This window comes from Lepus europaeus, chromosome 4, assembly GCF_033115175.1.
Source record: "Lepus europaeus isolate LE1 chromosome 4, mLepTim1.pri, whole genome shotgun sequence".
Classification (NCBI taxonomy): Eukaryota; Metazoa; Chordata; class Mammalia; order Lagomorpha; family Leporidae; genus Lepus; species Lepus europaeus.
The window spans coordinates 140,576,713-140,603,893 of record NC_084830.1 but is presented as its reverse complement, the minus strand read 5'-3'; the positions used below and the strand labels follow the sequence as shown (position 1 = coordinate 140,603,893).

The window sequence follows — 27,181 nt, the reverse complement described above, 5'->3', positions numbered from 1 at the left end:
GAATATTTATTAGAAGAGCCAGCACTGTGGGTTACCCTGCTAACATACTTGCATTCCATATAAGCACCACTTTGTGTCCAGGTTCAAATCCTGGTTGCTCCACTTCCACTCCAGCACCCTGCTAATGTTCCTGAGAAAGCAGCAGAAAATGGCCCAAGTGCCTGCGTCCCTGCCACTCCCACGGTAGACTCAAATGAGGCTACAAATTCCTGGCTTCTGTCTGACCCAGCCCAGGACTTCGTGGTCATTTGGGATGTGAACTAGCAGATGGAACTGCTCTTTCCCCCTCTGTACATAACTCTGGCTTTCATATAAATAAATCTTTAAAATATTTATTTATTAGAAAACTGATCTTGCATGAGTAAATGTATATATATACTTTTTATTTGACAGGCAGAGTTAGACAGTGAGAGAGGGAGAGACAAAGATCTTCCTTCTGTTGGTTCACCCCCAAAATAGCCACCACACTGCGCCGATCTGAAGCCAGGAGCCAGGTGCTTCCTCCTGGTCTCCCATGCGGGTACAGGGGCCCAAGCACTTGAGCCATCCTCCACTGCCCTCCCGGGCCACAGCAGAGAGCTGGACTGGAAGAGGAGCAACTGGGACTAGAATCTGGTGCCCATATGGGATGCCTGTGCCGCAGGCAGAGAATCAAGTGAGCCATGGCACTGGCGCCGGCCTGAGTAAATGTGTATTTCAAAAGGCATTAAACTGGGGCCAGCACCATGGTGTAGTAGGTTAAGCCTCTGCCTGCGGCACCAGCACCCCATATGCTTGCTGGTTCATATCCCAGCTGCTCCACTTCCAATCCAGCTCCCTGCTAACGTGCCTGGGAAAGTAGTGGAAGATGGTCCAAATGCTTGGGCCCCTACATCCTCGTGGGAGGACTGGAACAAACTCCTGGCTCCTGGTTTCAGATCTGCCCAGCTCCGGCTGATGGGGCTATTTGGGGAGTGAACCTGGGAATGGAAGACCTCTCTCTCTCTCCCCCCACCCCCCAGCCCTCAGTCTGTAACTCTACCTCTCAAACAAACAAATCTTTATTAAAAAGTGGAAACCAAAGCCATCAGTCTACCTCCTATGGTGTAAAGGAAGCCTCCACTGGTCTCTCAAGTGTTGGGCATTTCCTGATTCCTGGTCTTTCCCCAAAGGAGTCCCATCCCAGGTGCTCTTAGGTAAGTGATGATCTCCAGCCTTTTAAAGTACAGCTTCTCAAAGGGATGGTTCCAGGACCACCCAAATGGGAACCACCTGGCGTGGGAACTGCTGTTCAATCCAAAACCGCAGGGGACGCAGCCCAGGGACGATGCGTAAACCCCTAAGAGACCTGAGGACACAGAAGTCTTCCATCTGCCGGAGCAAAGGCAAACACGCAACGGGCAAGAGGAAATCGTAAGGAGGCAGGGCACAGCTCCTGATGGAGAAGGGACACGAGAGATCTCGCCACGAACACTGGAGGGGTCTCAGAGAGCACCATCGAATCCACAGATGCGGAAACTGAGGCCGGGAGAAGGGGACACGGCAGGAAACGGAAACACACGTGAGGCCCACAGCCAGTCTCCACTCCCACTGCCTCATCTACTTGGCGAGGAAGGGGTGGCTGAACACCAAGTCAGGAAAGGCTGAGCGCGCCAGCTGACTAGGACACGAGAGGAAACGTGTAGGCACCCTGGACCGCCGGTGGGAAGGCGCCGAGGTCGCTGGCAGGAGGAGGCCCAGGCAGCGCCCTGAGCCCCCCGCCCCGTTCCACGGCCGAGCGGCCCTCACAGCCCCTACCTGCGGCCTCCGGCCACGGCAGCCGAGGGGCAGACACAACCCCCACAATTCCAGGCGGCTGCAGCGACAACCAGCTCCCGGCGCGCAAACGCAGCGACGACCGCGTGAATGCCAGCGCGCGCAGCTATTACGTCGCCTACGGCCACGCCCAATTGTTGACGGCCAGGTCGGCGGGCGGCCGCTTCGCTCCCTCCGCGCACTCAGCGGCTTTAGCCCCGCCCCTAGCGTCTTCCTACGCCGACCTCTTGGTATTTGTGTGTGTCCCTCCGCCGCAGTAGGAGAAATCGAAAGAGCCAACGGCCCTGGGGTTTTTTCCAAGTTTCTTCCCCGCTTTCTCAACAGCGTAACTTGTTTCTAGCGGAAAGAGACGCAGAAAGAAACCAGAGGGGGTAGGAGTAAAAATAAATCAAGCTATTATGACTCAGTTTGAGACAGAAGTTGAGGCTCAAGCAATAAATAGTCCTTTGAAAATCGACGCCAAGTAGGCTACTTGTGTCACCCACTTTAAATAGGCGAGTATTGTGTAAGTTTTGACAACCAATTATTTAAAAATAAGGAAGTTCACCTGCAATTCTAATTCTGCTCTACAACTGAATAAATTTATATGAGCCAGGTGCTGCAAATACATTATATTTACTTCACATAATTTCCTAAGATGGGAACTGTCATTTTTTTTTAAAGATTCACTTGAAAGGCAGAGTCACAGAGTCAGAGGGAGAGAAAGAGGTCCTCCATCCGCTGCCTCACTCCCCCAGATGGCTCCAATGGCCAGATCTGCGCCAATCCGAAGCCATGAGCCAGGAGCTTCTTCCAGGTCTCCCACCTGGGTGCAGGGGCCCAAGGACTTGAGACATCTTCTACTGCTTTCCCAGGCCATAGCAGAGAGCTGGATCAGAAGTGGAGCAGCCAGATCTCGAATCAGCGCCCATATGGGATGCCAGCACTGCAGGTGGTGGCTTCACCTGTTACGCCCCAGCCCCAGCCCCATCATCTCTTTTTATAAGTGGGGAACCTGAGGCTCACAGGAGTTAAAGGATTTATACAAGATCAAATGGGCAGGAAGTAGTAGAGCTCAGAATTCAAGCTAGATTTGGATGCTTCTAAAGTCCTGTTCTCTTGTCACTGTTCCACCCTGCTGGACCTTCGTCTTGCCTAGAACAGGCCAGCAAGATGGGTGCTGCCTGCATCCTCAGAACAAACACGCAGTGATTCCTGCTCATTCATAAATGGGGTGAGGAGAATAATGCAAACCAACACCTCCCCCAAAGACAGCAATCAACCTGGTGCTGAGATCTGAAATTCCTTTCCCTTTCTGGTAAGTCAGGTGAGCTTCTAGCAGTCCACTTACCTTCTTGATCATACATCTACCTCAGACCGGTGGGAAATTGACTTCACAGCCACTGAACTCACCTTGATTAGTAGCAGCCTGGGAAGGAAGAGCACACGCCTCCCATTTCACTCCCAGATCTGTGAGAGTAGCTGGGCCTGGAATGATTCTAGTTTGTGTCTCTAACTAGAATAACCATGGACACATAATAAAATGTTCACTAAATATCTGTCGTATGAAAGATAAATTATAGAATAAATAAATTATAATTGGACCTGGCACAACTTATAAATGAAAAGTACTAACAGAGTAAAACTCTTGAAAATAAAATAACCTCAAATCTTAAAAATGAATCAATGGGGCTGGCACCGTGGCTTAACAGGCTAATCCTCCACCTTGCGGCGCCAGCACCCTGGGTTCTAGTCCCGGTTGGAGCGCCAGATTCTGTCCCGGTTGCCCCTCTTCCAGGCCAGCTCTCTGCTATGGCCCGGGAAGGCAGTGGAGGATGGCCCAAGTCCTTGGGCCCTGCACCCCATGGGAGACCAGGAGAAGCACCTGGCTCCTGGCTTCGGATCAGCGCGATGCGCCGGCCACAGCGGCCATTGGAAGGTAAACCAACAGCAAAAAAGAAGACCTTTCTCTCTGTCTCTCTCTCACTGTCCACTCTGCCTGTCCAAAAAAAAAAAAAAATGAATCAATGGAATCCATGGGCCAAAGAGAAGCATCCAGCAGAACCCTGAGCTGACAACACTCATAGGTGCCTGGCTTCTTCCTTAGGACAGACCTAACCAGCTTAGTTATTTGGAGAAAGGATATTCTGTGCCTTGTAGTCCTCAAACTTTGAATAATTCTGCTGTGATCTGAATGTTAGTGTCTCTCAAAATTCATATTAATATCCAATATGATAGATGAGACCTTTGGGGAAATAATTAAGTCTTGAAGTCTTCATCTTACAAATAACCCAGCAGGTTAAGCCACTCCTTGTAGTGCTGGCATTCCATAAAGGAGTGCTGCTTCAAGTCCCAAATGCTTCACTTCTGATACAGCTCCCTGCTGATTCTCCTGGTGTAAGAAAAAGTCTGGAGATCTGGCACTGTGGCTCAGCAGGCCGCGGCTCACTAGGCTAATGCTCCGCCTAGTGGCACCGGCACACCGGGTTCTAGTCCCGGTAGGGGCACCGGATTCTGTCCTGGTTGCCCCTCTTCCAGGCCAGCTCTCTGCTGTGGCCTGGGAAGGCAGTGGAAGATGGCCCAAGTACTTGGGTCCTGCACCCCATGGGAGACCAGGATAAGCACCTGGCTCCTGCCATTGGATCAGTGCGGTGCGCTGGCCGCAGCGCGCCAGCCGCGGCAGCCATTGGAGAGTGAACCAACGGCAAAGGAAGACCTTTCTCTCTGTCTCTCTCTCTCACTGTCCACTCTGCCTGTCAAAAAAAAAAAAAAAAAAAACCCTGCCTGCAGCACCGGCATCTATATGGGTTCGAGTCCTGGTTCGAGTCCCAGCTGCTCTGCTTCTGATCTAGCTCCCTTCTGATGTGCCTGGGAAGGCTATAGAAGACGGCCCAAGTCCTTGGGCCCCTGCACCCACATAGGAGACCCACATGAAGCCCCTAGCTCCTGGCTTTGGATCAGCTCAGCTCCTGCCGCTGCAGCCATTTAAATAAATTTTAAAAAAAAGAAAAAGTCTAGTGGTTCCATGTTCGACACAGAATGGGAAATTACTGTTAGCAGACTTACAGATGTAGCAAAACTCACTAGCCAAACAGGATGTTATGTAGTAGCCAACACAAAGAGTATATTAAAGTAAGGAGAAGGAAAGATAACTTTCTAACTTAGGTGACATCTGGGATAGCAGAGTTAACACAGAAAAGAAAAAGCAGGCACCTTGGAAGCCAGGCAACCTAGTGTGTGAACCAAAGTAGGAAACACTGGACTATAAGTACTGCCTTGGTGGTTGGGTATTTTTGGAGGTCAAGTACGTGACACTGAAATGTGTCCTAAATACACAGCAAATGCAGAGTCCTAATCCACAGCTTTGTTCTCTCAGAAGCAAAATGGCCAGAAGCAGACAAAGTGGGTGCCATAGTGTGCAAGAAACCTCCACTACAGAGGCGGGAGGGTAGTGAGCTCACAGGAAACTTCTGTGTGGGGTGCAAGAAATCATCACAGGGGCTGGCGTTCTGGCATACCAGGTAAAGCCGCCACCTGCAATGCCACAGTTCCATATGGGTGCTGCTTTTCCAGCACTAGAAGGTAGCCCCAGTGCTTGGGCCCTGGTACCTACATGAGAGACTCGAAAGAGGTCTCCTGGCTCCTGGCTTTGTACTGGCCCAGCTCCAGCCATTGCAGCCTTTTGGGGAGTGAACCAGCAAATGGAAGATCTCTCTCTCTCCCTCTCTCTGTAACTCTGCCTTTCACGTAAATAAATAAATAAATAAATAAATAAATAAAATAAAGAAGGGAAGAAGGAAGGCAGGTAATCTCGATTACAGGTGATTGAGTGCACAGGACAATTCAGACACAGAGACCAGCTCAAAATGGGAAATCAGAATTCCAGGCCTGGGGAAAGTGGGGTGAAGATGCTCCCTCTGACATTCCCCCAGAGAGTCCACTGCGGAGAGAGTTGGAATCTTGGAGGAACATGCCTCAAACCAGGAACAAAGGAAAGCAAAAGATGATTAAAGATTGCTGTTTGATTTGGCATAAAGACTCAATTCGCGAACGCTTGGTGTTTGGGCCCAAGTCTGGCCCAGATGAAGATTGGATGTGCCAGGCTGTACTGTTCTACGTGAACGACAAAACCCCATCCTTACGAGAAGAAATGCGGGAGTCTGCTCTCTGCTGGATGAAGGAGCTGACCCCTGCGTCCCCCTCAAAAGGGAGGAGGAGGGTCCCACTGTAAAGCCTGGGACCCCTTGTCATGTCTGTCCCTTCCCTATGTCCCTCAGAGGGCAGGACAAGAAAATCAAGGGGCAGCAGGAGGATCAGAGGGAGGAGGATCTGGAGATAAGGAAGTTGAACCAACAGACCCCATAAATCCTGACCCTAAATGAAGAAAGGAATTAGAATAATGTGAAACGGATCTAGAAAACTTCCCTATCTGACCCCCACCCAAAAAAACAACAACAAACATCTAGTCCATTTGCTCTTCGGGAAGTTTCCGTAGGACTAGAAGAAATTGGGGTTGTGAATCCTCCCCTTACCAGTACTGAGGTCAGAAATTTCTTTTTTAAAAAATAAGATTTATTTATTTATTTGAAAGACAGAACTACAGAGAGTCAGAGGCAGAGAGAAATAGAGAGGTCTTCCGCTCACTTGTTCACTCCCCAAATGGCTGCAGTGGTAGGAGCTGGCCCGATCCAAAGCCAGGAGCCAGGAGCTTCTTCTGGGTCTCCCATGTGGGTGCAGGGGCCCAAGGACTTGAGCCATCCTCCGATGATTTCCCAGGCACATTAGCAGGGAGCTGGATGGGAAGTGGAGCAGGCAGGACTCAAACCGGTACCCATATGGGATGCTGGCACTGCAGGCAGCATCTTTACTTGCTCCACCACAGCACCGGCCTCCAGAAACTTCAAAAGAGAAATAAAACCATTCTGAGGGTATCCTCTGGGACTAGCCAATCAACTAGACCAGTTCCCAGGACCCAGTTTCTATGTTTGGACTGAAATGATGTCTATAATGAAGCTCCTGGTCACAGAAAGGGGCAGGTGGCAATGATTAGGAGGGCAGCCATGGTCATTTGGGGAAAACAGCAGGAATCTTATCAGCTGAACAAAAATTTCCAAATTTTGATCCTGCGAGGAATAATAAGAATCCCAGGAATGGAGCACAAATGCAAAAGCTCAGAGTAAAGTAATGAAAGAGTCTACTCCCAGGTCACAAAGTATCTCTAAGGCATTTGAGATTCAACAGGAAAATGAGGAAACTCCTTGTGTTTTTCTATAGAGGCTTAGAGATCAAATAAGGAAATACTCTGGACTGGATCCAGAGGACCCAGAGGGAAAAGGACTTTCAAAAGTTAATTTTGGGGCCAGCGCCGCAGCTCACTGAGCTAATCCTCCACCTGTGGTGCCGGCACCCCGGGTCCTAATCCCAGTTGGGGCGCTGGATTCTGTCCCGGTTGCTCCTCTTCCAGGCCAGCTCTCTGCTGTGGCCCAGGAGGGCAGTGGAGGATGGCCCAAGCACTTGGGCCCTGCACTCACATGGGAGACCAGGAGAAGCACCTGGCTCCTAGCTTCCGATCAGCGCAGCGCTGGCTGTAGTGGCCATTTGGGGGGTGAACCAACAGAAGGAAGACCTTTCTCTCTGTCTCTCTTACTGTCTAACTCCGCCTGTAAAAAAAAAAAAAAAAAAAAAAAAAAAAAGCTGCGCCACTGGGGCCAATGCTATGGCACAGCAGGTTAAAGCCCTGGCCTAAAGCACCGGCATCCCCATATGGGTGCCGGTTCTAGTCCTGGCTGCTCCACTTCCAATCCAGCTCTCTGCTGTGGCCTGGGGAAGCAGCAGAAGATGGCCCAAGTCCTTGCACCTCTGCACCCACATGGGAGACCCAGAGGAAGCTCCTGGATCCTGGCTTCGGATCGGCAAAGCTCTGGCCATTGCGGCCATCTGGGGAGTGAACCAGCGGATGGAAGACCTCTCTGTGTGTCTCTACCTCTCTCTGTAACTCTTTCAAATAAATAAAATAAATCTTTTTTTAAAAAAATGCCACTACAAATCGAACAACTGGGAAAGACAGTTTGTAGAAGACAATATTCAATTCCTATTTAAGGGAAGAAGAGTTTACAACCAGTTATAGAGGGGTTAATCAGAGATGGATTGTGGAACTTTACATGTCACCATACAATACCCAATTCTCCCAGTTAAGAAACCCATGGGACTTAAGAGCTACATATCAAATTGTCCAGGCCCATCACCCCATAGTACCAAACCCTACACCCTCCTTAGTAGGAGCCCATACTAATACAAATGCTTTAGTGTGGTGGATTTAAAAGAAGCATTTTGGACTTGTCCCTTAGATCAGAGAAGCAAAGGTCTTTTTTGCGTTTGAGTAGGAAAATCCTGAAAATGGAAGGAAACAACAATGCCATTCGACTTTGTTGCCTCAAGGCTTTGCAGAAGCCTCAGATCTATTTGGCCAAGTGTTAGAAAAAGTCTTGGAGGAGTCCCAGCCCTCTATGGAGTCTCAGTTGCTATGCTATGTAGATGATCTAATCTTGGGAAAGAAGCGGGGTGAAATGCCAGAGACCACTATAACCTTGCTTAACTTTTGGGAGGATAAGGGCTTATAAGTATTCAAAAGTAACTACAGGGGGCGGCACTGTGGTGCAGTAGGTTAATCCTCTGCCTGCAGCACCAGCATCCCATATGGGCACTGGTTCTAGTCCCGGCTGCTCTTCTTCCAATCCAGCTCTCTGCAATGGCCTGGGAAAGCAGTAGAAGATGGCCCAAGTCCTTGGGCCCCTGCAACGGTATGGGAGATCGTAGAAAGCTCCTGGCTCCTGGCTTTGGATCAGTGCAGCTCCGGCCCTTACGGCCATTTGGGGAGTGAACCAGCGGACAGATGGCCTTTCTCTCTGTCTCTCCCTCTCACTGTCTGTAACTCTCTCAAATAAATAAAATCTTTTTTTTAAAGTAACTATAGTTTGTAAAATAAGAGGTAAGATACTGAGGACATTTAATTAGTGAAGGAAACCAAAAAAATCAATCCAGAGAGGTTATCAGGTATAGTGAGTCTGCCTTTGCCAAAAACAAAAAGGGAGCTCAGAAAGCTTTGGGGACTGACCCGTGATTGCAGATTGTGGACAGACTCTCACACTCCAAAGACAAAGACTACATCAAAAATTGTTAGAATAAGAACCTGCTCCCCTTCCATGGTCTCCAGAAGAAATTCAGGCAGTAGAACTAAAACATGCCCTTATTTAAGCTCCAGTCCTGGCTCTCCTGTGCTGAGAAAAACCATTCCATCTGATGAGGGCATGGTTCTTGGTGTACTCCCTCAGATGTGGGGAGGGAAAAGACCAGCAGTGGCAGTCACCACCCTATTAATGGAAGAGAGCAGAAAACTAACCTCTGGTGGTGCTCTGGTAGTGAGCACTCCACATCAGGTCAGAAACCACTGGGAAGTAACAGCAGTCTCTGGCCTGACTCCCACTAGTTTGCTAAGGAAAAGGAAGCAGAGTCAAAAAACATCAGACCAGGCTGGAGCTGTGGCACAACTGGTAAGGTCCCTGCCTGTGCTGCTGGCATCCCACAGGGGTGCAGGTTTGGGGCCCAGCTGCTCCATTTCCAATCCAGATCTCTGAAAAAGGCCTGGGAAAAGCAGCAGGAGATTGTCCAAGTGCTTGGGCCCCTGCCACTCAGGTGGGACAACTGTATGAAGCTCCTGGTTCTCCTCCTCTCTCTCTCTCTCTCTCTCTCTCTCTCTCTCTCTCTCTAACTCTGCCTTTCAAAAAATCTTTTAAAAAATAAAAAGAGGGACAGGCATTGTAGCGCAGCAGGTTAAGCTGCCGCCTCTGATGCTAGCATCCCATATGAGTGCTGGTTCTAGGCCCAGCTGCTTGACTTCCAATCTAGCTCCTTGGTAATAAACCTGGGAGGGCAGCAAAAGATGGCCCCGTGCTTAGGCCACCACTACCCCCATGGGAGACTTGGATGGAGTTTCAGGTTCTTAACTTCAGCCAGGCCCAGCCTTGGCTATTGTGGCCATTTGGGGAGTGAGTCAGCTGATGGAGGGTGTCTGTCTGTCTGTCTCTCTCTCTCTCTCTCTCTAACTTTGATTTTCAAATAAATAAGTAAATCTTAAAAAAGAAAAGAGTGGCCAGCACTGTGGTGCAGCAGGTTAGAGCCCCAGCCTGCAGTACTGGCATAAGAGCACAGTTTCGAGTCCCAGCTACTCCTCTTCTGATCCAGCTCTCTGCTCTGACTTGGCAAAGCGGTAGAAGATGGCCCAGGTGCTTGGGCCCCTACTCATACGTGGGAGACCAGGAGGAAGCTCCTGGCTCCTGGCTTCAGAGCAGCTCAGCTCTGGCCATTGTGGTCATTTGGGGAGAAAACCAGCTGATGGAAGACTTCTCTCACTCTGGCTTTACCTCTCTCTGTAACTCTGTCTTTCAAATAAATAAAATAATTAAAAAAGAAAAAAGAAGTGTTGGAACACAACTACTTAGACATTACAGAACACCAGACTAGTGTCAGGCCAAGTCTCAGGGAAGCCCCACAAATGACAGGATGAGATTGTTCGTGGATGGTTCATCCTAATAGACAAAGACACAATGATCATGCTACTGTCAATGATAATAGCCAATTCTTATATGAGGGTGAACAACTACCTAACAATTGGCCAGCTGGGGCCAGAGCCGTGGCATAGCAGGTAAAGCCACCACCTGCAGTGCCAGCATTCCATATGGGCGCCAGTTCAAGTCCCAGGTGCTCCACTTCCCATCTAGCTCTCTGCTATGGCCTGGGAAAGCAGTGGAATGTGGCCCAATTCCTTGGGCCCCTGCTCCCGCATAGGAGACCCAGAAGAAGCTCCTGGCTCCTGGCGTCAGATCAGCTCATCTCCAACCATTGCAGCCAATTGGGGAGTGAACCAGCGGATGGAACACCTCTCTCTCTCTCTCTGCCTCCCCTTCTCTGTATATATATAACTCTGACTTTCAAATAAATAACTCTGACTTTCAAATAAATAAATAAATAAATCTTTAAAAAAAATTGGAAGTTGGCACTGTGGCACAGAGGGTTAACTCGCTGGCCAAAGCGCTGGCATCCCATATGGGCACTGCTTCAAGTCCCGGCTGTTCCACTTCCAATCCAGCTCTCTGCTATGGTCTGGGAAAGCAGTACAAGATGGCCCAAGTCCTTGGGCCCCTGCACCCACATGGGAGAACCGGAGGAAGCTCCTGGCTCTTGGCTTAGGATCAGCACAGCTCCAGTTGTTGCGGCCAACTGGGGAGTGAACCATCGGATGGAAGACCTCTCTCTCTCTCTCTCTCTCTCTCTCTCTCTGCCTCTCCTCTCTCTGCTGTGTAACTCTAACTTTCAAATAAATAAATAAATCTTTTTAAAAAAGCACATACACACACAATTGGTCAGCCCAAACCTGTGAATTTTATGCTTTCAACCAAGCTCTAAAACTCCTCAAAGGCCAAGAAGGTACTTTACACATGGATTCTAAATATGCCTAGGGGAGGTGCATACCTTTGGGGAAATCTGGACTGAAATGGGCATTATAAATAGTAGAGGAAAGGAACTCGTATGTGGGGAAGGGAAATAGTAAAATAAGTTCCAGAAAGCCTCTTACTTCCAACAGAAGTGGCCATAGTTAATGTAAACGGTTATCTAAGGGGTATACAGGAAACAGACTTGCAAATGAAAGGGCTAAGCAAGAAGGAATTAAATTATCCAATCCAATCCCACACATGCCTAGAGTAACACTAAGACCCCAGTTTACCAGAAGAAAGAGAGGAACTACACAGAAAAGGAGCCACTCAACCTGAAGAGGGAAAATGGGTGTTCCCTGATGGGAGAGAAACGTTAAGCAAACCCATGATGAGGGAACTAATGTCCATGTCACATAAAGGGAGCCACTGGGTCCCCCAAGCTACATGTGATGCAATACATAGAGAATCTGTACCATTCTTGAGCAGGTGTGTGGAGCCTGTGTACCATGTCAGAGGATAAGTAAAAAGGTAATTAGAAAACCACAGGAAGGCCTCCTGGGTTCAGGCCATTTCAAACTATTCAGATTGTACAGAAACACCTAAGGTGGAGAGACTATGATAGATCATTCTTCCAGCTGGGTGGAAGCTTTCTCTCTCACAACCACCACCAACAAAATGTCATCAGAACAATATTAGAACAAATTATACCGAGATTTGACCTTGTAGAGAATATTGATTCAGACAATAGGAGTCACTTTACATCAATGATACTGCAGGGGGGTTATGGAAGGCTTGGCTAATCTACTCCCTGGCATCCTCTCTCTCCAGGAAAGGTAGAAAGGAGGAATCAAATCTCTAAAAAGCAGATTGTTGGGGCTGGTGCTGTGGCATACTAGGCTAAGCCTCCACCTGTGGCACCGGCATCCCATACGGGCACCAGTTTGTGTTCAGCTGGTCCACTTCCAATCTAGTTCTCTGCCATGGCCTGGAAAAGCAGTGGAAGATGGCACAAGTGCTTGGGCTCCTACACCCATGTGGGAAACCCAGAGGAAGCTCCTGGTTCCTGGCTTTGGATCAGCCCAGCTCTGGCTGTTGCAGCCATTTGGGAAGTGAACCAGAGGACAGAAGATCTTTCTGTCTCTCCTTTTCTCTGTAACTCTACCTCTCAAGTAAATAAATAAAATCTTTTTTAAAAAATTCAGATTGCTAAACTAATCTTGGAAACTGAATACCTTAGAGCAAATACCTCCCAATAGCACTCCTTAGGATTAGAACAGCTCCAAAAAGGAGGTGGAAGTATTCCCTTGTGAAATGTTATCGGGGCTCCTTTACTTATGTAGGAGCACAGACCTCGCTATCATGGAAACCATAGGCCAATCTCTAGGGAACTATGTACTGCCTGTATCTTCTACTTTATCTTCCCTAAGGTTAAAAGGACTCCTTGCCCAGAGGCCACCTCTCGAGTCACAGTTCATCAATTTCTTTTTTTATTATTATTTATTTATTTATTTATTTATTTTTGACAGGCAGAGTGGACAGTGAGAGAGAGAGACAGAGAGAAAGGTCTTCCTTTTTGCTGTTGGTTCACCCTCCAATGGCCGCTGCAGCCGGCGCGCTGCGGCCGGCGCATCGCGCTGATCCGATGGCAGGAGCCAGGTGGTTCTCCTGGTCTCCCATGGGGTGCAGGGCCCAAGGACTTGGGCCATCCTCCACTGCACTCCCTGGCCATAGCAGAGAGCTGGCCTGGAAGGGGGGCAACCAGGACAGAATCCGGCGCCCTGACCGGGACTAGAACCCGGTGTGCCGGCGCTGCTAGGCGGAGGATTAGCCTGTTGAGCCACGGTGCCGGCCTCATCAATTTCAACCAATAACTTGGGGCTGATTAAGACCTAGAATGAAGACAAGCTCCAAGTGTGTCAGCAGGGCACATACCAGGCATTCTTGACCACTGAGACAGCCATACCACAAGCAGATAAAGGGCAGGCTCATTTCACTTTGGTCAAAGGAATGGTTAAAAAAGCAAACAAAGAAACAAAAACAGAACTCTGATAGAAAGAGGAGTCCAGTGAAGTGTATGAGTCATCTACAGAACCCTTAAAAGTGACTCTAAAAATAATCCCAGCCCCTCTCTCTGAGCCTCCCCTTCCCTGATGGAGGCCATGGAATTCATCGTGCATGGGTGGGATGGGCTGCCGAAGAAGGAAGTTGGAAAGGGACGCCTGAATATGGGTTTCTGATGTACTCAGGATGCCCCATTGGGGGAAGCTGGTCAGCTTGATGCTACTGGTCAAATGGGCTGGGAAAACAGAAATTATCTAGAAAATATTTTATTTAAAAAAATATTTATTTGAAAGTCACAGTTACACAGAAAGAGAAGGAGATGCAGAGAGAGAGAGGTCTTCCATCTGCTGGTTCACTCCCCTCATGACCGCAATGGCCAGAGCTGGGCCGATCCAAAGCCAGGAGCCAAAAGGTTCTTCTGGGTCTCCCACACAGGTGCAGAGGCCCAAGGACTTAGGCCATATTCTGCTTTCCCAGGTCGTAGCAGAGAGCTGGATTGGAGTGGAGCAGCCGGTACTTGTACTGGCGCCCAAGAGATGCTGGCACTACAGGCAGTGGCCTTACCCACTACACCACAGCACCAGTCTCTCTAGGTAAGATTTCAAAATGCTTTAATAATGACTACATTGCTGGGTGGCTCAAAGCGCACTTTAGGAAATAAAAGGGTGACAATCTGAGAACAAAAAAACGAGTGAAAATGGGACCAAAAAGTGTAAAAATGAAGAGAAGAGGAATTTGCAAGAAAATGTTTGCTGGTCCATTTTCTGCTTTTTTTTTTTTTTTTAAGGCTTATTTTATTTATTTGAAAGGCAGAGTTACAGAGAGAGAGCAAGAGAGAGAGATCTTTCATCTTCTGGATCTGCTGGTTCACTCCCCAAATGGCCACAACACCCAGGACTGGGCCAGACCGAAGTCAGGAGCCACGAGCTTCATCTGGGTCTCCCATGTGGGTGCAGGAGCCTGGGGACTTGGGCCATCTCCTGCTGCTTTCCCAGGCACATTAACATGGAGCTGGATTAGAAACGGATAAGCCAGGATTCAAACCAGTACCCATATGGGATGCTAGAATTGCAGGTGGTGGTTTTACCCACTATGCCACAATGCTTTAGTCCCTGAAAATGTCTGGTGGTCTATTTTCAACACAGAATGGAAATTTACTGTTAGCAGACTTGCAGAAGTAGCAAAACACACTAGGGAAACAAGATATTATGGAATAGCCAACTCAAAAGAGGAAATTAAAGTACAGAGATGGAAAGAGGAAGGTAACTTTGTAACATGGGTGACACCTGGGATAATACTATACCCCATAGTACTCAGCCAACGTGGAACCGGGGAGGATCCTGCAGGATAGGATATGAATTGCTTGCTGTAACTGCTCTGGATATGCCTGCTCATCAGGTATCTGATCTTGCAAGACTGGTAATAGAGTCTTGCTTTCACTACCTCTTGAGTGGATAGGTGAGGATATTTCCTATACTGGGAAGGCAGTAGAGGATGGCACAAGTGCTTAGACTCCTGCCACCCAAGTAGGAGACCCAAATGGAGTTCCTGGCTTCTGGATTTGGATTAGCCCAGCACTGACCATTTGGGGAGTAAATCAGTAGATGGAAGATCTGTCTTTCTCCCTGCCTCTGTCATTTTGCCTTTCAAATAAATCAATCTCTTGTAAAAATAGGAAGAAGAAAGAGGAGGAGGAGATGATTTGTGCCCTTATAAAAGAGAGCTGCCTTGCCCCTTTTAGTGAGACCCAACAAGACACCATCTATCTTCAAAGGAGAAACAACCCCTCAGGAGACACTGAATCTGTCGGCATCTTAACCTCGAATTTCTCAGCTTCTAGAACTGTGAGCAGTAAATTTCTGTTGATTAAAAATTACCCACTCTAGGGGCCGGCGCCGTGGCTCACTTGGTTAATCCTCAACCTGCAGCGCCGGCATCCCAAATGGGCGCCAGGTCTAGTCCTGGTTGCTCCTCTTCCAGTCCAGCTCTCTGCTGTGGCCCGGGAAGGTAGTGGAGGATGGCCCAGATGCTTGGGCCCCTGCACCTGCGTGGAAGACCAGGAAGAAGCACCTGGCTTCTGGCTTTGGATCGGCATAGCTCCGGCCATGGCGGCCATTTAGGGAGTGAACCAATGGAAGGAAGACCTTTCTCTCTGTCTCTCTCCCTGTCTAGCTCTATCTTTCAAATAAATAAATAATAATTTTTAAAAATTACCCAGTCTAAAATGTTTTTTATTTTAGTAGCAAACAAAGAAATCACAAGAAGCATCTTCTCAAGGGAACTAGCTCACAGCTCCTCCTAAGCTGCTGGAGCCGGCGTGCCGCTATGAGTCAGACAGCCTCAGCCGGCACGGCCTGCGAGCAAGGGAGACTTCAGTAAGGGATCAGAATGAGTGGTGCGGTCATGGAAGTTGTCTGTGTTTCCCCGTATCACTCTTGAAACTGAGCAAAAATAAGTTTAAATTTTCCTTTCAAGAAAGCAAACAATCACCACAAAGTCATCTCTCCCTCACTACTCACCGCTGGTTCCCTCTCCTGCTCCCCCTTTGGAAGCCCAGGAGGGCGGAGCGGCTGACGAATCACCTTCAACCTGGCCACCTTCGATCAAACCAAAGGAAACTGCGGCATCCACCCCAGAGCCCCGGCAAGGCAGAGACTGCTGTGACCACTTTGGCCTCCTCAACAGGCAGAGTGAGTTGAGTGGATCACTTCTCCCTGAAGAGCCTTTCCCAGTTAACTCCCACAACCTGATGCCCTGCTGTGGAAGTGTTCTCGGCACCAGGAATTGCTCCCTGATGCCTCTGACTGGGCCTAGAATGTTCAGTCGGGAGCAGGAGCCCCTCCTCTCTGTCTCTCCAATACACTGCCCTGCCTCTTCCTCTCCGCCCACCCAACGTTCCCCATACACCTCGAATCCTGTTGCCAAGAATCCCTCCCGGATTCCAAACAATGTAATCACCTGAACCAGAGCACCAAGCTGCATGCCAGCCATTGGCTGCATGAACACAGCTGTGGAACAGTCCTACAGAGCTCTTACCCTGAAGAGTTCAGGGTCAAATAAGAGACACCAAAACACAAGTGCTTGAAAGAAGAGACCCAAAAGGCAGACAGGATTTCAAAGTGTTCTCACCAAACAACCTCCTACCAAGGTCAAAGTGAAGCCCTGACACACATGTCTGACACAAATGCACTGCCTGCAGGCACCCCAAACCTAAACAGCCCAGCCAGTGCCATTCAACAGAAATATTAACAAAGGGCTATAAGAATAAGCACACCCAGTTCACATTGCTCTTTCCAGATGCCTTTTGTGAGTAAAGCTCTCTCACATTCATCATCTTGTGTGTTCTGACAGCCCTGTGAAATAGGTGGGGCAGGTTTTATTGCTGTTTTTACACACACAGACTCTCCAGAGCTGTACTGTCCAATATGGTAACAAATATTGAGATTTTGGCGGGCGCCGTGGCTTAACAGGCTAATCCTCCACCTTGTGGCACCGGCACACCGGGTTCTAGTCCCGGTCGGGGCGCAGGATTCTATCCTGGTTGCCCCTCTTCCAGGCCAGCTCTCTGCTATGGCCCGGGAAGGCAGTGGAGGATGGCCCAAGTGCTTGGGCCCTGCACCCGCATGGGAGACCAGGAGAAGCACCTGGCTCCTGGCTTCGGATCAGCGAGATGCGCCGGCTGCAGCAGCCATTGGAGGGTAAACCAATGGCAAAAAGGAAGACCTTTCTCTCTGTCTCTCTCTCTCTCACTATCCACTCTGCCTGTCAAAAAAAAAAAAAAAAACAAATATTGAGATTTACATAAAGTAAGATGAAAGTGAAAACTCAGTTGCTATTCACACTAGCCACATTTCAAGACAACCACCATATATGCGGCTAATGCCTACCGTATTGGGCAGTGAAGATTAGAGAACGTTTTTACCATCACAGGAGGCTGCAGGGGGCAACCATGCTTCAGAGGTCCAGGGAGCTAGCGAGAAGGCAGGAACATGAAGCCAGAGCTTTCAGCATTCCCAGAACAGCTAAGTCAAGCTGCCAAATGGAAGGAGAAGGAAACCAAAGGGCATCTAAGAAGAGCCACGGGGAACTGCTCATCTCCTGCACGAGGATCCTCCACTGCCTGTGCTGCCTTCAGCAGGGGTGGGCTGCAGCAGCCTGGGCCAGGCCAAGAACTGATGATTTGTGCGCAGGAACCCACGGACCTAAAGACACCTAAGCCTGTACCCAGGGACCTAAGGACACCTAAGCCTGTAGCAGCAGCTTCCTCGGTGCCAATCAAGAATTCCATGTCTCTCCACCGCAAAGGATTTCAAGGACCCCAGTGACTGTATTTTTCTCTGACTCCGGTTCATTTCTAAAGGCAGAAAAGGAAAAATAAACAACCCGCCAAAAAAAAGCCAGTCTTTCAGCTCCTGTGAAAGGGATATGAGGGCTCTGGATGGCAGTCTCCCACCTGCTGGAGCTCTTGGCAGCTCCAAGAGGCTTAAGCGGGAAGAAGGTCAGCAAATTAAAGCTGCATATGCCGTCAGCTAAACAGACCTTTATGGTTCAAAGGGAAAACACTCAAAAGAAGAGATGAAGAAGACAGACAAGATTTCAAAGTGTTCTCACCACAGCTCCCCATGAAGGTCAAAGCAATGCCCCAAGAACCGTGACCCTGCCTCCAGGAACACCTTCCACCACAGACCTATTCATGAGCATAGACATCTGACACACATGTCCTGCCTGCAGGCACCCACAAAGGCGTGGAATCACAGGAACACACACACAGGGCACACGCAGCTCCAGCCCTGAGCTGATTATCTACTGCTGCAGAGAAAAGCATCCCCAAACTTCAGGAGCTTAAAATAACAACAATCATTTATTTAGCAGTTTGGGCAGAGCTTGGCAGGGAAGAACTGCCTGTGCCATCAGCTGGGTAGCACAACGAAGGCAAGATGCTCACTCACGTGGCCGCCTGTGGATGCTGGCTGGCACTGGAACCTCAGCTGGTGCTGTCAGCCAAGACACTGACAAGTGGCCTCTCCAAGTAGCTGTTTGGCCTCTGTCTTAGTCTGTTTTCTGTTGCTATAACAAAATACCACGGACTGGGTAATTTATAATGAACAGAAATTTATTTAGCTTTTGAACAAAAATTTATTTAGCTCACAGTTCTGGAGACTAGAAGGCCAAGACAGAGGGGTTGATCCGGTGAGAGCCTTTGGGCTACATCTTCCCATGGTGGCAGGGCAGGAGAGCAAGCGTGTGTAAAAGAGCAAAGTTGGAAGGGGCAGACCTGCCACTTCTGAGATAACCACACTAATAAATGCATGAGAATGGAGCTCCCATCACCTAGTCACTTTTTTTTTTTTTAAGATTTATTTATTTATTTGAAAGGCAGAGTCACAGAGAGACAGGCAGAGAGAAAGGTCTTCCATCTTCTGGTTCACTCCCCAGATGCACCAGAATCCTAGTTACTTTTTAAAGGTCACATCTCTTAACATTCTTTTTTTTTTTTTTTTTTTTTTTTTGACAGGCAGAGTGGATAGTGAGAGAGAGAGAGACAGAGAGAAAGGTCTTCCTTTTTGCCGTTGGTTCACCCTCCAATGGCCTCTGCGGCTGGCATATCATGCTGATCCGAAGCCAGGAACCAGGTGCTTCTCCTGGTCTCCCATGCGGGTGCAGGGCCCAAGCACTTGGGCCATCCTCCACTGCCTTCCCAGGCCATAGCAGAGAGCTGGCCTGGAAGAGGGGCAACCGGCACAGAATCTGGTACCCCAACTGGGACTAGAACCCGGTGTGCCGGCGCCGCAAGGCAGAGGATTAGCCTGGCATCTCTTAACATTCTTAACATTCAAACCATAGCAGCCTCCTTGCATCTTTGTTTTAAAAAGAAAGAAAGATGGAGCCTGTGTTGTGGCATAGCAGGTGAAGCCACTGCCTGCAGTGCCAGCAGCCCATATGAGCTCCAGTTCAAGTCCTGGCTGCTCCACTTCTGATCCAGCTTTCTGCTATGCCCTGGGAAAGCAGTAGAAGATGGCCCAAGTCCTTGGGCCCCTGCACCTGTTTGGGAGATCCAGAGGAACCTCCTGGCTCCTGGCTTCAGATCGGCGCAGCTCCAACCATTGCAGCCATCTGGGGAGTGAACAAGCAGATGGAAGACCTCCCTCTCTCTCTGCCTCTGCCTCTCTGAAACTCTGCCTTCCAAATAAATAAATATTTTTCTTTAAAATATTTATTTGAAAGGCATAGTGATAGACAGAGAGGGAGATATGGAAGAGAGATCTTCCAGTTGCTGATTCATTCCCCAAATGCTACAACAGCCAGGGGTGGAGCAAGCACAAGCCAAGAGCCAGGAGCTCGATCCAGGTCTTCTACATGGGTGACAGGAACCCAAGTGCTTGGGCCATCCTCCACTGCTTCCCAGGTGGCTGGATTAAAAGCACAAATATCGGCTGTGCACATCTCAGGCAGCCACTTAACCCACTGTACGATACAACCTACTCCTCACAGCTTGGTGGCTGGTTTCCAGGAATAAGCACCCTAGGAAAGTGCATGCCTCAGGACTGACCTAGTATCACATTTGCCATCCTCTTTGACTAAGGGAACATGGAGGTCTGGCCACAATCAAGGACAGAGAAGAAGAGCCCACTCTGAACCTCCCATTATAAGGGAAACACAAAGGATGCGTTACCCCATGGCAGCCACCTGTAGAAAAGGCAGTCTGCCACACGCCCCACACCCAGGCACAACCACCCACACTTGTGGACACAGCTTCCACATTCAGCACACACACAGCACACAGACCATGTAGATAAAGTAAAACATTCTGCACACAGTCTCACAACAATATGCACACTGGTGCAGCCACGCGACATGGCTACACAATTAGACACGTGTAGTTAAACATGGAAACAGGCACACAATACAGCCTCAAAAACCAATCACGGCCCCTTAGGAAACCAGATGGGGAGCAGATGGAGCATACTCTAGATGTCAGCTGTCCCCTCACCCTCCTCCATCTCCCTATCAACAGCCCATACCCACAAAAGCATCTTTGTGAGAAGCAAGATGTGCCAAAGATAAGCAGGGGTGATGGAGGAGGCCGTTCACACCACACAGCCCACAGCAGAAGTTCCTCTCAACTGGATTGCGCCCGTGGGTCACCTCTCACGTTTTCTTTCCCTTGCACAGCACCTAGTCGGTCAGCACATTCGTCTTTCTCCTGGATCTTCCCTCAAGCTTCCAAATTCAGTGCCCCCTTTTTATTCAGGACACTTCTGGTTTGCCCAGACCCATGGTAAAAGGTCCAGGCAGGGACTAGAGCTGCTGCCGAGGGGGTCTGAAGACAGGATACTCCCCAGGGCCACCCTCCTCACAGACCACTTGTGCTCTCACTTTTGTCGTCTTCATTGTCTGTGACAAAATATCCCAGGTGAAGAGGAGACTTACTTTAGCTCACCATTCTGAAGATCCAAAGTCCGTCCAGCACGATGCAGGCTTTGCTGAGGGCCTCCCTTGGCTGTATCAAGTCCTAGTGGGAACATGCACACCTATCTGTATGATTCTCTCGCCCTCTCCTTATAACGTCACCAGGATTCAGTCATGGGAGCTTCAACTTAATGACCCAATCAAACTATTCTCTAAAATTTCCACCTCCAAACAGCTCTACCTACCACTGACTTAAAGTTCTGGTGACGAATCATATTCTCAGTATAGCATGACCTGCATTTGCCAAGGTGTCTGACTGCCAAGACTGTTCAAGTCTACATTCCAGATTTGGAGTGAGCCACAATGACTGGAACGGTTTGTTGCAATCTTCACCCCTTACCTGGAAGGCTCCCAAAAAGCAGCCTACTGCAAGACTATGATCCCCTCCCCAGTTGAATCAGTGTCGACCCCTACACAAAGGCCAAGGCTGCTGCACCAAGCAGGGAGCTGCAGAAGAGGCGGCCTCTGTTGCAAGAGGATGGTAGGCATGGTGGGGACAGTGGCCAGGTACGTAAGCCTAGCCCTAGGTCAGCAGACCAAAAATAGGAGAACTCTTCCCTCCTCTGATGCTGTCCATAATAAAGGTTGCCATGTGTCAAAACTTTTGGACACCAAATGTGGAGAATAAGGATAACTGTGTGGTATACCTCCGAGCATGAGGCCCTCTAATCCAAAACTGTTGTCAAGAGAGCCCAGAGTTAGGATTCTGGAACAGCTAAGAACATCCTTTAGAATCAAATATAGGTCTCAGTCCTGACTCTGCCTCTCTCTAGCTTAACGGGTAGTTTAACTATAACCAACCTTAATGAGTAGTTTTTTTTCATATCTGTGAAACAGAGATAATATTAGTACTCACTTCAAGTACTGATATGGAAACTGAATGAAACAATATATGCAAAGCGTTCAGCATGCTGTCTGGCACTCTGTAAGTGCTGGATGTGTGTTATCTATTTACTATAGCTCTTCTCCATGCCCATGGACTACACACACATCATGCCAGAAGCTGAACCAACAGAACTCACACAGGGGAGCCTGCTTGCTAGTCCACCTAACATTCCAAGTAACTATCCCACTCTGAGACCCCACACACAGCACACACGTTTTACATCGTGCTCAGGCTATCTGGGGGCTTTTGTGGAAAGGTTGGAAAAAGAAGTATCACTCAGGTAGACAAACCCTCACTCCCATAGGAAATGGGACACCGGAAATGAGCGACACGGGAGCGTCTCTGGAACAAGAAGCCTGCGGAGGCTGCGGTCCCTGGCGCGTTGAGAACAACAAGCGCAGTGTGATTTTTCTCAGAAGAGCCTTTCTTACTCCGTGTGCTGGAGCGCACAAAGGCCCAACTCAGGTGACAATGGGCTGGCCAGAGTCAACGCATCTTTATTACTCTAGCCATCATGGCTTCCTGCTCCCCCCCATCCCCCCACAGAGACAGCCAAAGAGGGAGGCATCGGCACCAAGATCGTTAGGGAGTTGGAAGGCCCATTGGACCATCGTAGGAGCCACCACAGAGGAATACATCTTGGCTGAGGCTGGATGGCTGAGCCACAGGAACCTCACTGCATTCTTCTCACGCCTACTCCTTGGGAACAGGGAGCAGTAGAGGCTGGAAGGTGGGGTAAGGAGGAGGGACCTGTCTCCAGGGCAGGGGATCTGAGTGCTGTGGCCTTATCCACGGCCCATGCCAGGGCAACAGCAACACTAATGATCACCTAATATTGAACAGAACGTTACAGGGTAGAGAGCTTTCTCACATTCCTTTTACTGTTTAATTCTCTCAGAAACCCTGTGAGATCTAGCATCAACTTCCCCTCATTAATCAAAATAGGAGCCAAAGTTCCAATGCACTGAGACATACAGCACCATGCTGGGTGCACGCCAGCCCTGAAATGGAACACGAGGAATGGAGTGCTCCCTGAGGGCCCAAGTAGACCTCAGCCTGGATTTGGCTCCAAAGCCAGTATTTTCGCATTATGAATATGTCAGATTCCACCTATCAGAGTGTGTCCCTTAGCTGAGTTCACACCCCAGGTGCTGTGCTATGAGGCGGGGGATACAATAGACTCAATCCTGAGGTAGATTAAAAATGGCCCCAAGGGGCAGGCACTTGGCAAAGCAGCCAAGATTCTTGAACCCCATATCAGACTATCTGGGTTTGAATCTTATCTCCAGCTCCTAACTCCAAGTAATGCACACCCTGAAAGACAGTAGGTGATGGCTCTAGTTGTTGGGTCCCTGCCACCCACATGGGAAACCTGGATTGAGTTTCCAGCTCCCAGCCTTGGCCTATCCCAGACCCAGTTCAGGCCACTGTGAGAATTTAGGCATGAACTAATGGTTGGGAGTGTTTCTCTCTCTCTCTCTCTCTCTCTCTCTCTCTCTCTCTCTCTGCCTGTCACATAAAAAAAAATAATAATAATAGAGTTATAGACAGTGAGAGAGAGAGACAGAGAAAAAGGTCTTCCTTCCATTGGTTCACCCCCCAAATGGCCGCTATAGCAGGCACTATGCCGATCCGAAGCCAGAAGTCAGGTGCTTCCTCCTGGTCTCCCATGCGGGTGCAGGGCCCAAGCACTTGGGCCATCCTCCACTGCCTTCCCGGGCCACAGCAGAGAGCTGGACTGGAAGAGGGGCAACCGGGACTAGAACCCAGTGCCCACATGGGATGCCGGCGCCACTGGCAGAGAATTAACCAAGTGAGCCACGGCGCCCCCCCCCCCCCCCACAAAAAATAAATTTTTTAAGATAGCTTTAGAGGCTGGTATTGTGGTGCACCAGTTTAAGCTACCATCTATAATGCCAGCATACCATATGAGTGCTGGTTGAAGTCCCATTGTTCCACTTACAATCCAGCTCCCTGCTAACATGCCTGGGAAGGCAGCAGAAAATGGCCCAAGGATTTGGGCCCCTGCCACCCATGTGTGAGACCTAGATGGAGTTTCTGGTTCCTGGCTTGACCTGGCCCAACTCTGGCCATTGTAGCCATTTGGGGAGTGAGCCAGAAGATGGAATATCTCTCTCTTTCTCTCTCTAGCTCTCACTCTTACTCTTTGTAACCTGCCTTCCAAATAAATAAATAGATCTTAAAAAAAAAAAAGGCTCAAATTCTTTGCTACTCCTGTCATCAAGAGGTAGGACATGTGCTTTCTCTCCCTTTAGTCATAGGCTGGCCTGCGACTCTTCTGACCAACAGGGGAGAGGAATGGTGGAGCTATGCAGCTAGAAACCTAGTCTTTGAGAGCTTCCACCTGGGGGAGGGGGGACTCCTGCAGCCCTTAGTCACTCTGTGACCAAGTCTCTTCCCAGGACAGAGAGGGTGTGGAAAAGGACTGGGACCCAGCAGGGTGCAGCCTCCCAGGCCGTCCTGCCAGGGCACCAGATGTGTGAATGAAGCCTTTTTGGATCTTCCAGACCAGACTGGCAAGCAGCTGAGCACCCCAACAGGTCCCAGTCAACATCACAAGGAGCAGAATGGCCATGCCCAATCCTCCCCAAAAGCCTGACTCACAGAAACTTGGGGTATAACCAAATGGTTGCTTGAATACACAGACTGGCAAACTTCTGAGAAGGACTACATCATAAATTTAAGGCTTTGTGCGCCACATATTGTCCTGTCTTTTCTTCTGTTGCTGGTATTGGTGTTGGTTTGGTGTGTTGGGTTTTTTGTTTTTTCACAATCCCTTGAAAATGTGAAAAACCATTCTTAACTTGCCAGCTATACAAACAAGGCTGTGGGCAGCATCTAGCACGTGGGCCAACTTTGCCAACTTGTTTTTTTTTGTTTTTTGGGTTTTTTTGTTTTGTTTTGTTTTGTTTTTTTTGCCAGGCAGAGTTAGTGAGAGAGAGAGACAGGGAGAAAGGTCTTCCTTCTGTTGGTTCACCCCCGAAATGGCCGCTACAGCCGGTGCACTGCACTGATCTGAAGTCAGGAGCCAGGTGCTTCCTCCTGGTCTCCCATGCGGGTGCAGGGCCCAAGCACTTGGGCCACCTTCCACTGCCTTCCCGGGCCACAGCAGAGAGCTGGACTGGAAGAGGAGCAACCAGGACAGAACCGGCGCCCCAGCTGGGACTAGAACCCAGGATACCGGCGCCAGCCATTCAACCCGTTTTAAGTACTAATGTTTAAGGTAGCTTGTAATCCAGCAGAGTCCCTTCTTTCATGAAGCTAAAACATTTTAAGGGCAGGCGTTTGGCTCCAGTGGTTAAGTCACCACTCGGAATGTGAGTCCTGGCTCCACTTCAAATCCAGCTTCCTACTAAGTGCACCCTGGGAAGGCAGCAGATAATGGCCCACATAGTTGAGTCCCTGCCACACATATGGAAGACGCAGACTGAGTTCCCAGCTCCTGACTTCATCCCGGCCCAGTCCCATTTTGCAGGAATTTGGAGAGTGAACCAGCATTTGAGAAATGGATCTTACTCTTTCTCAATCTCTCTCTCTCTCTCTCTCTGACTCTGCCTTTCAAATAATTGGAAAAAAAATAAGTTTAAATGCTGTAAGACAAATATAAAACAAAAAATAAGCAATTATAATCAAATTAGTACCCATAAAGTAAATGTGCCCGGTGCCATGTTTTGGTTTTGTTTTTAAAGATTTATTTATTTATTTATTTGAAAGGCAGAGTTCCAGAGAGGCAGAGGCAGAGACAGAGAGCAAGAGAGGTCTTCCATCTACTGGTTTGCTCCTCAAATGACTTCAATAGCCAGAGCTGCACCAATCCCAAGCCAAGAGCCAGGAGCTTCTTTTGGGTCTTCCATATGAGTGCAGGGGCCCAAAGACTTAGGCCATCTTCTACTGCTTTCCCAGGCCATCACAGAGAGCTGGATGAGAAGTGGAACAGCCGGGACTTGAACTGGTGCCCATATGGGATGCCAGCACTACAGGCAGCAGCTTTACTCACTATGCCACGGTACCAACCTCATGGCATGGGTTTTAATGTCATTAGGGATTCCAGTAAAACCTCCCCCCAAAAGGCAACATTTAGGCTGAGACTTGGAGGATGGCTAGAAGTTTGCTGGCAGAGAGAAGCAGGGTACAATATAATGGCCCAGCATGGTACCTTCTGCATAGCACCCCTCGCCCGAGAACTCTCTTCTGGATGGTCAAGAGCCTGCATCACATTGCACTTCTTCCTCTGCCAAATGCTGCGCCTGTGCCCTTTCTTTCACAGCCATTGTTCCCCCAACATCTTGAACCCCAAGCTCTATTTCAGGGCCTGCCTCTGGAGAACCTAACCTGTGAAACTGGCCAAAACAGAAAAGGAATTGACGGGTGTAATTGAAGAGTCAGTGGGTAAAGTCTTGAGTTTCAAACCAAGGTGGATTCAGAGCCCCAACTAAGGTAACTGACATGATATACAGACTTTCAGTGCAAACCCCAGGAAAATCCAAGGCAAAGAGGGACAGGTGGTGACTACAGCTGTGACGGATAACCAGGTCTTAGTGCCTTCGTGTTTCCTGGCTCTGCTTTCAGCCAGTTGGACAGTTCAGTCTCAGGCTCTACATGAAGCAAGACAGGTCAGCAGCTCCAGACCCTATGGTTTCTCAGGTCTGAGCCCTCCAAGAAAGGAACTAGTTTGTTCCTCCCATGACTCCAAAGGATTCTACTGAATCTCACTAGCTGTCATTCATCTGCTCTAGTCATGTGCCCATTTCTTTTTTGGTTTAGTATTTTTGTAACTGAAATACAATTTACACATTATAAAAATTACAGTTTAAAAATTTGTAGCTACAAACTTACCATGATCATGAAGCTAGTTTTCCAGGGTGAGGCTCATCCTTTGCACTCAAGATGTGTTGACCCCTGAAATTTCCCCAATGTGGGAAACTCGACTGCATAATTTGTGGTAGTGGGGTACTGTGTTCGCCCTCTCCTCTGTTAAAAAATAAAATGAAATGTGCACTTATTTATTTTTATTTGAAAGACAGAGAGAGAGACATATAGACACAGAGGTCTTCTATCTGCTGGTTCACTCCCCAGATGCCCATAATAGCCAGGGCTGCACCAGGCCAAAGGCAGGAGCCTAGAACTCAATTTGTGTCTCCCGGAGGGTGGTAGGGACCTAATTACCTTAGCAACAACCTGCTGCCTCCCAGGTTATGCATCAGCAGGAAGCTGGAATTGAGAGTAGATCCAGGATTCAAACCAGGCACCCTGATAGAGCACACGTCCAATACAGAATGCAGATGTCTTAAGCACCATTTCTTTTTTTTGTTTTGTTTTGTTTTGTTTTTGTTTTTTTGTTTTTGACAGGCAGAGTGGACAGTGAGAGAGAGAGAGACAGAGAGAAAGGTCTTCCTTTGCCGTTGGTTCACCCTCCAATGGCCGCTCCGGCCGGTGTGCTGTGGCCAGTGCACCACGCTGATTCGAAGCCAAGAACCAG

At 48.9% G+C, this 27,181-nt stretch overlaps 1 protein-coding gene and 1 non-coding gene across 4 annotated transcripts in view; one reads left to right on the top strand and one right to left on the bottom strand.

The window, feature by feature from the left end:
- SIL1 (SIL1 nucleotide exchange factor) overlaps positions 1-20,940 on the bottom strand; it is a 315,627-nt gene extending 294,687 nt beyond the window's left edge. Inside the window, exon 1 of one of the 3 annotated variants that reach the window (XM_062189064.1) lies at positions 20,757-20,940. In XM_062189064.1, the coding sequence (XP_062045048.1) occupies positions 20,757-20,851 (95 nt within the window). In that variant the 5' untranslated portion in view covers positions 20,852-20,940. Of the gene's footprint in view, positions 1-1,776; positions 1,888-20,756 lie in introns of those variants that run through there. The other 2 variants (XM_062189062.1, XM_062189065.1) reach the window with 2 other exon arrangements.
- A 5,576-nt stretch (positions 20,941-26,516) lies between these two features.
- Positions 26,517-26,676, top strand: LOC133758986 (U1 spliceosomal RNA). The gene has a single exon (XR_009865879.1). It is a non-coding gene; the product is annotated as a U1 spliceosomal RNA (small nuclear RNA).
- Positions 26,677-27,181: the final 505 nt, after the last annotated feature.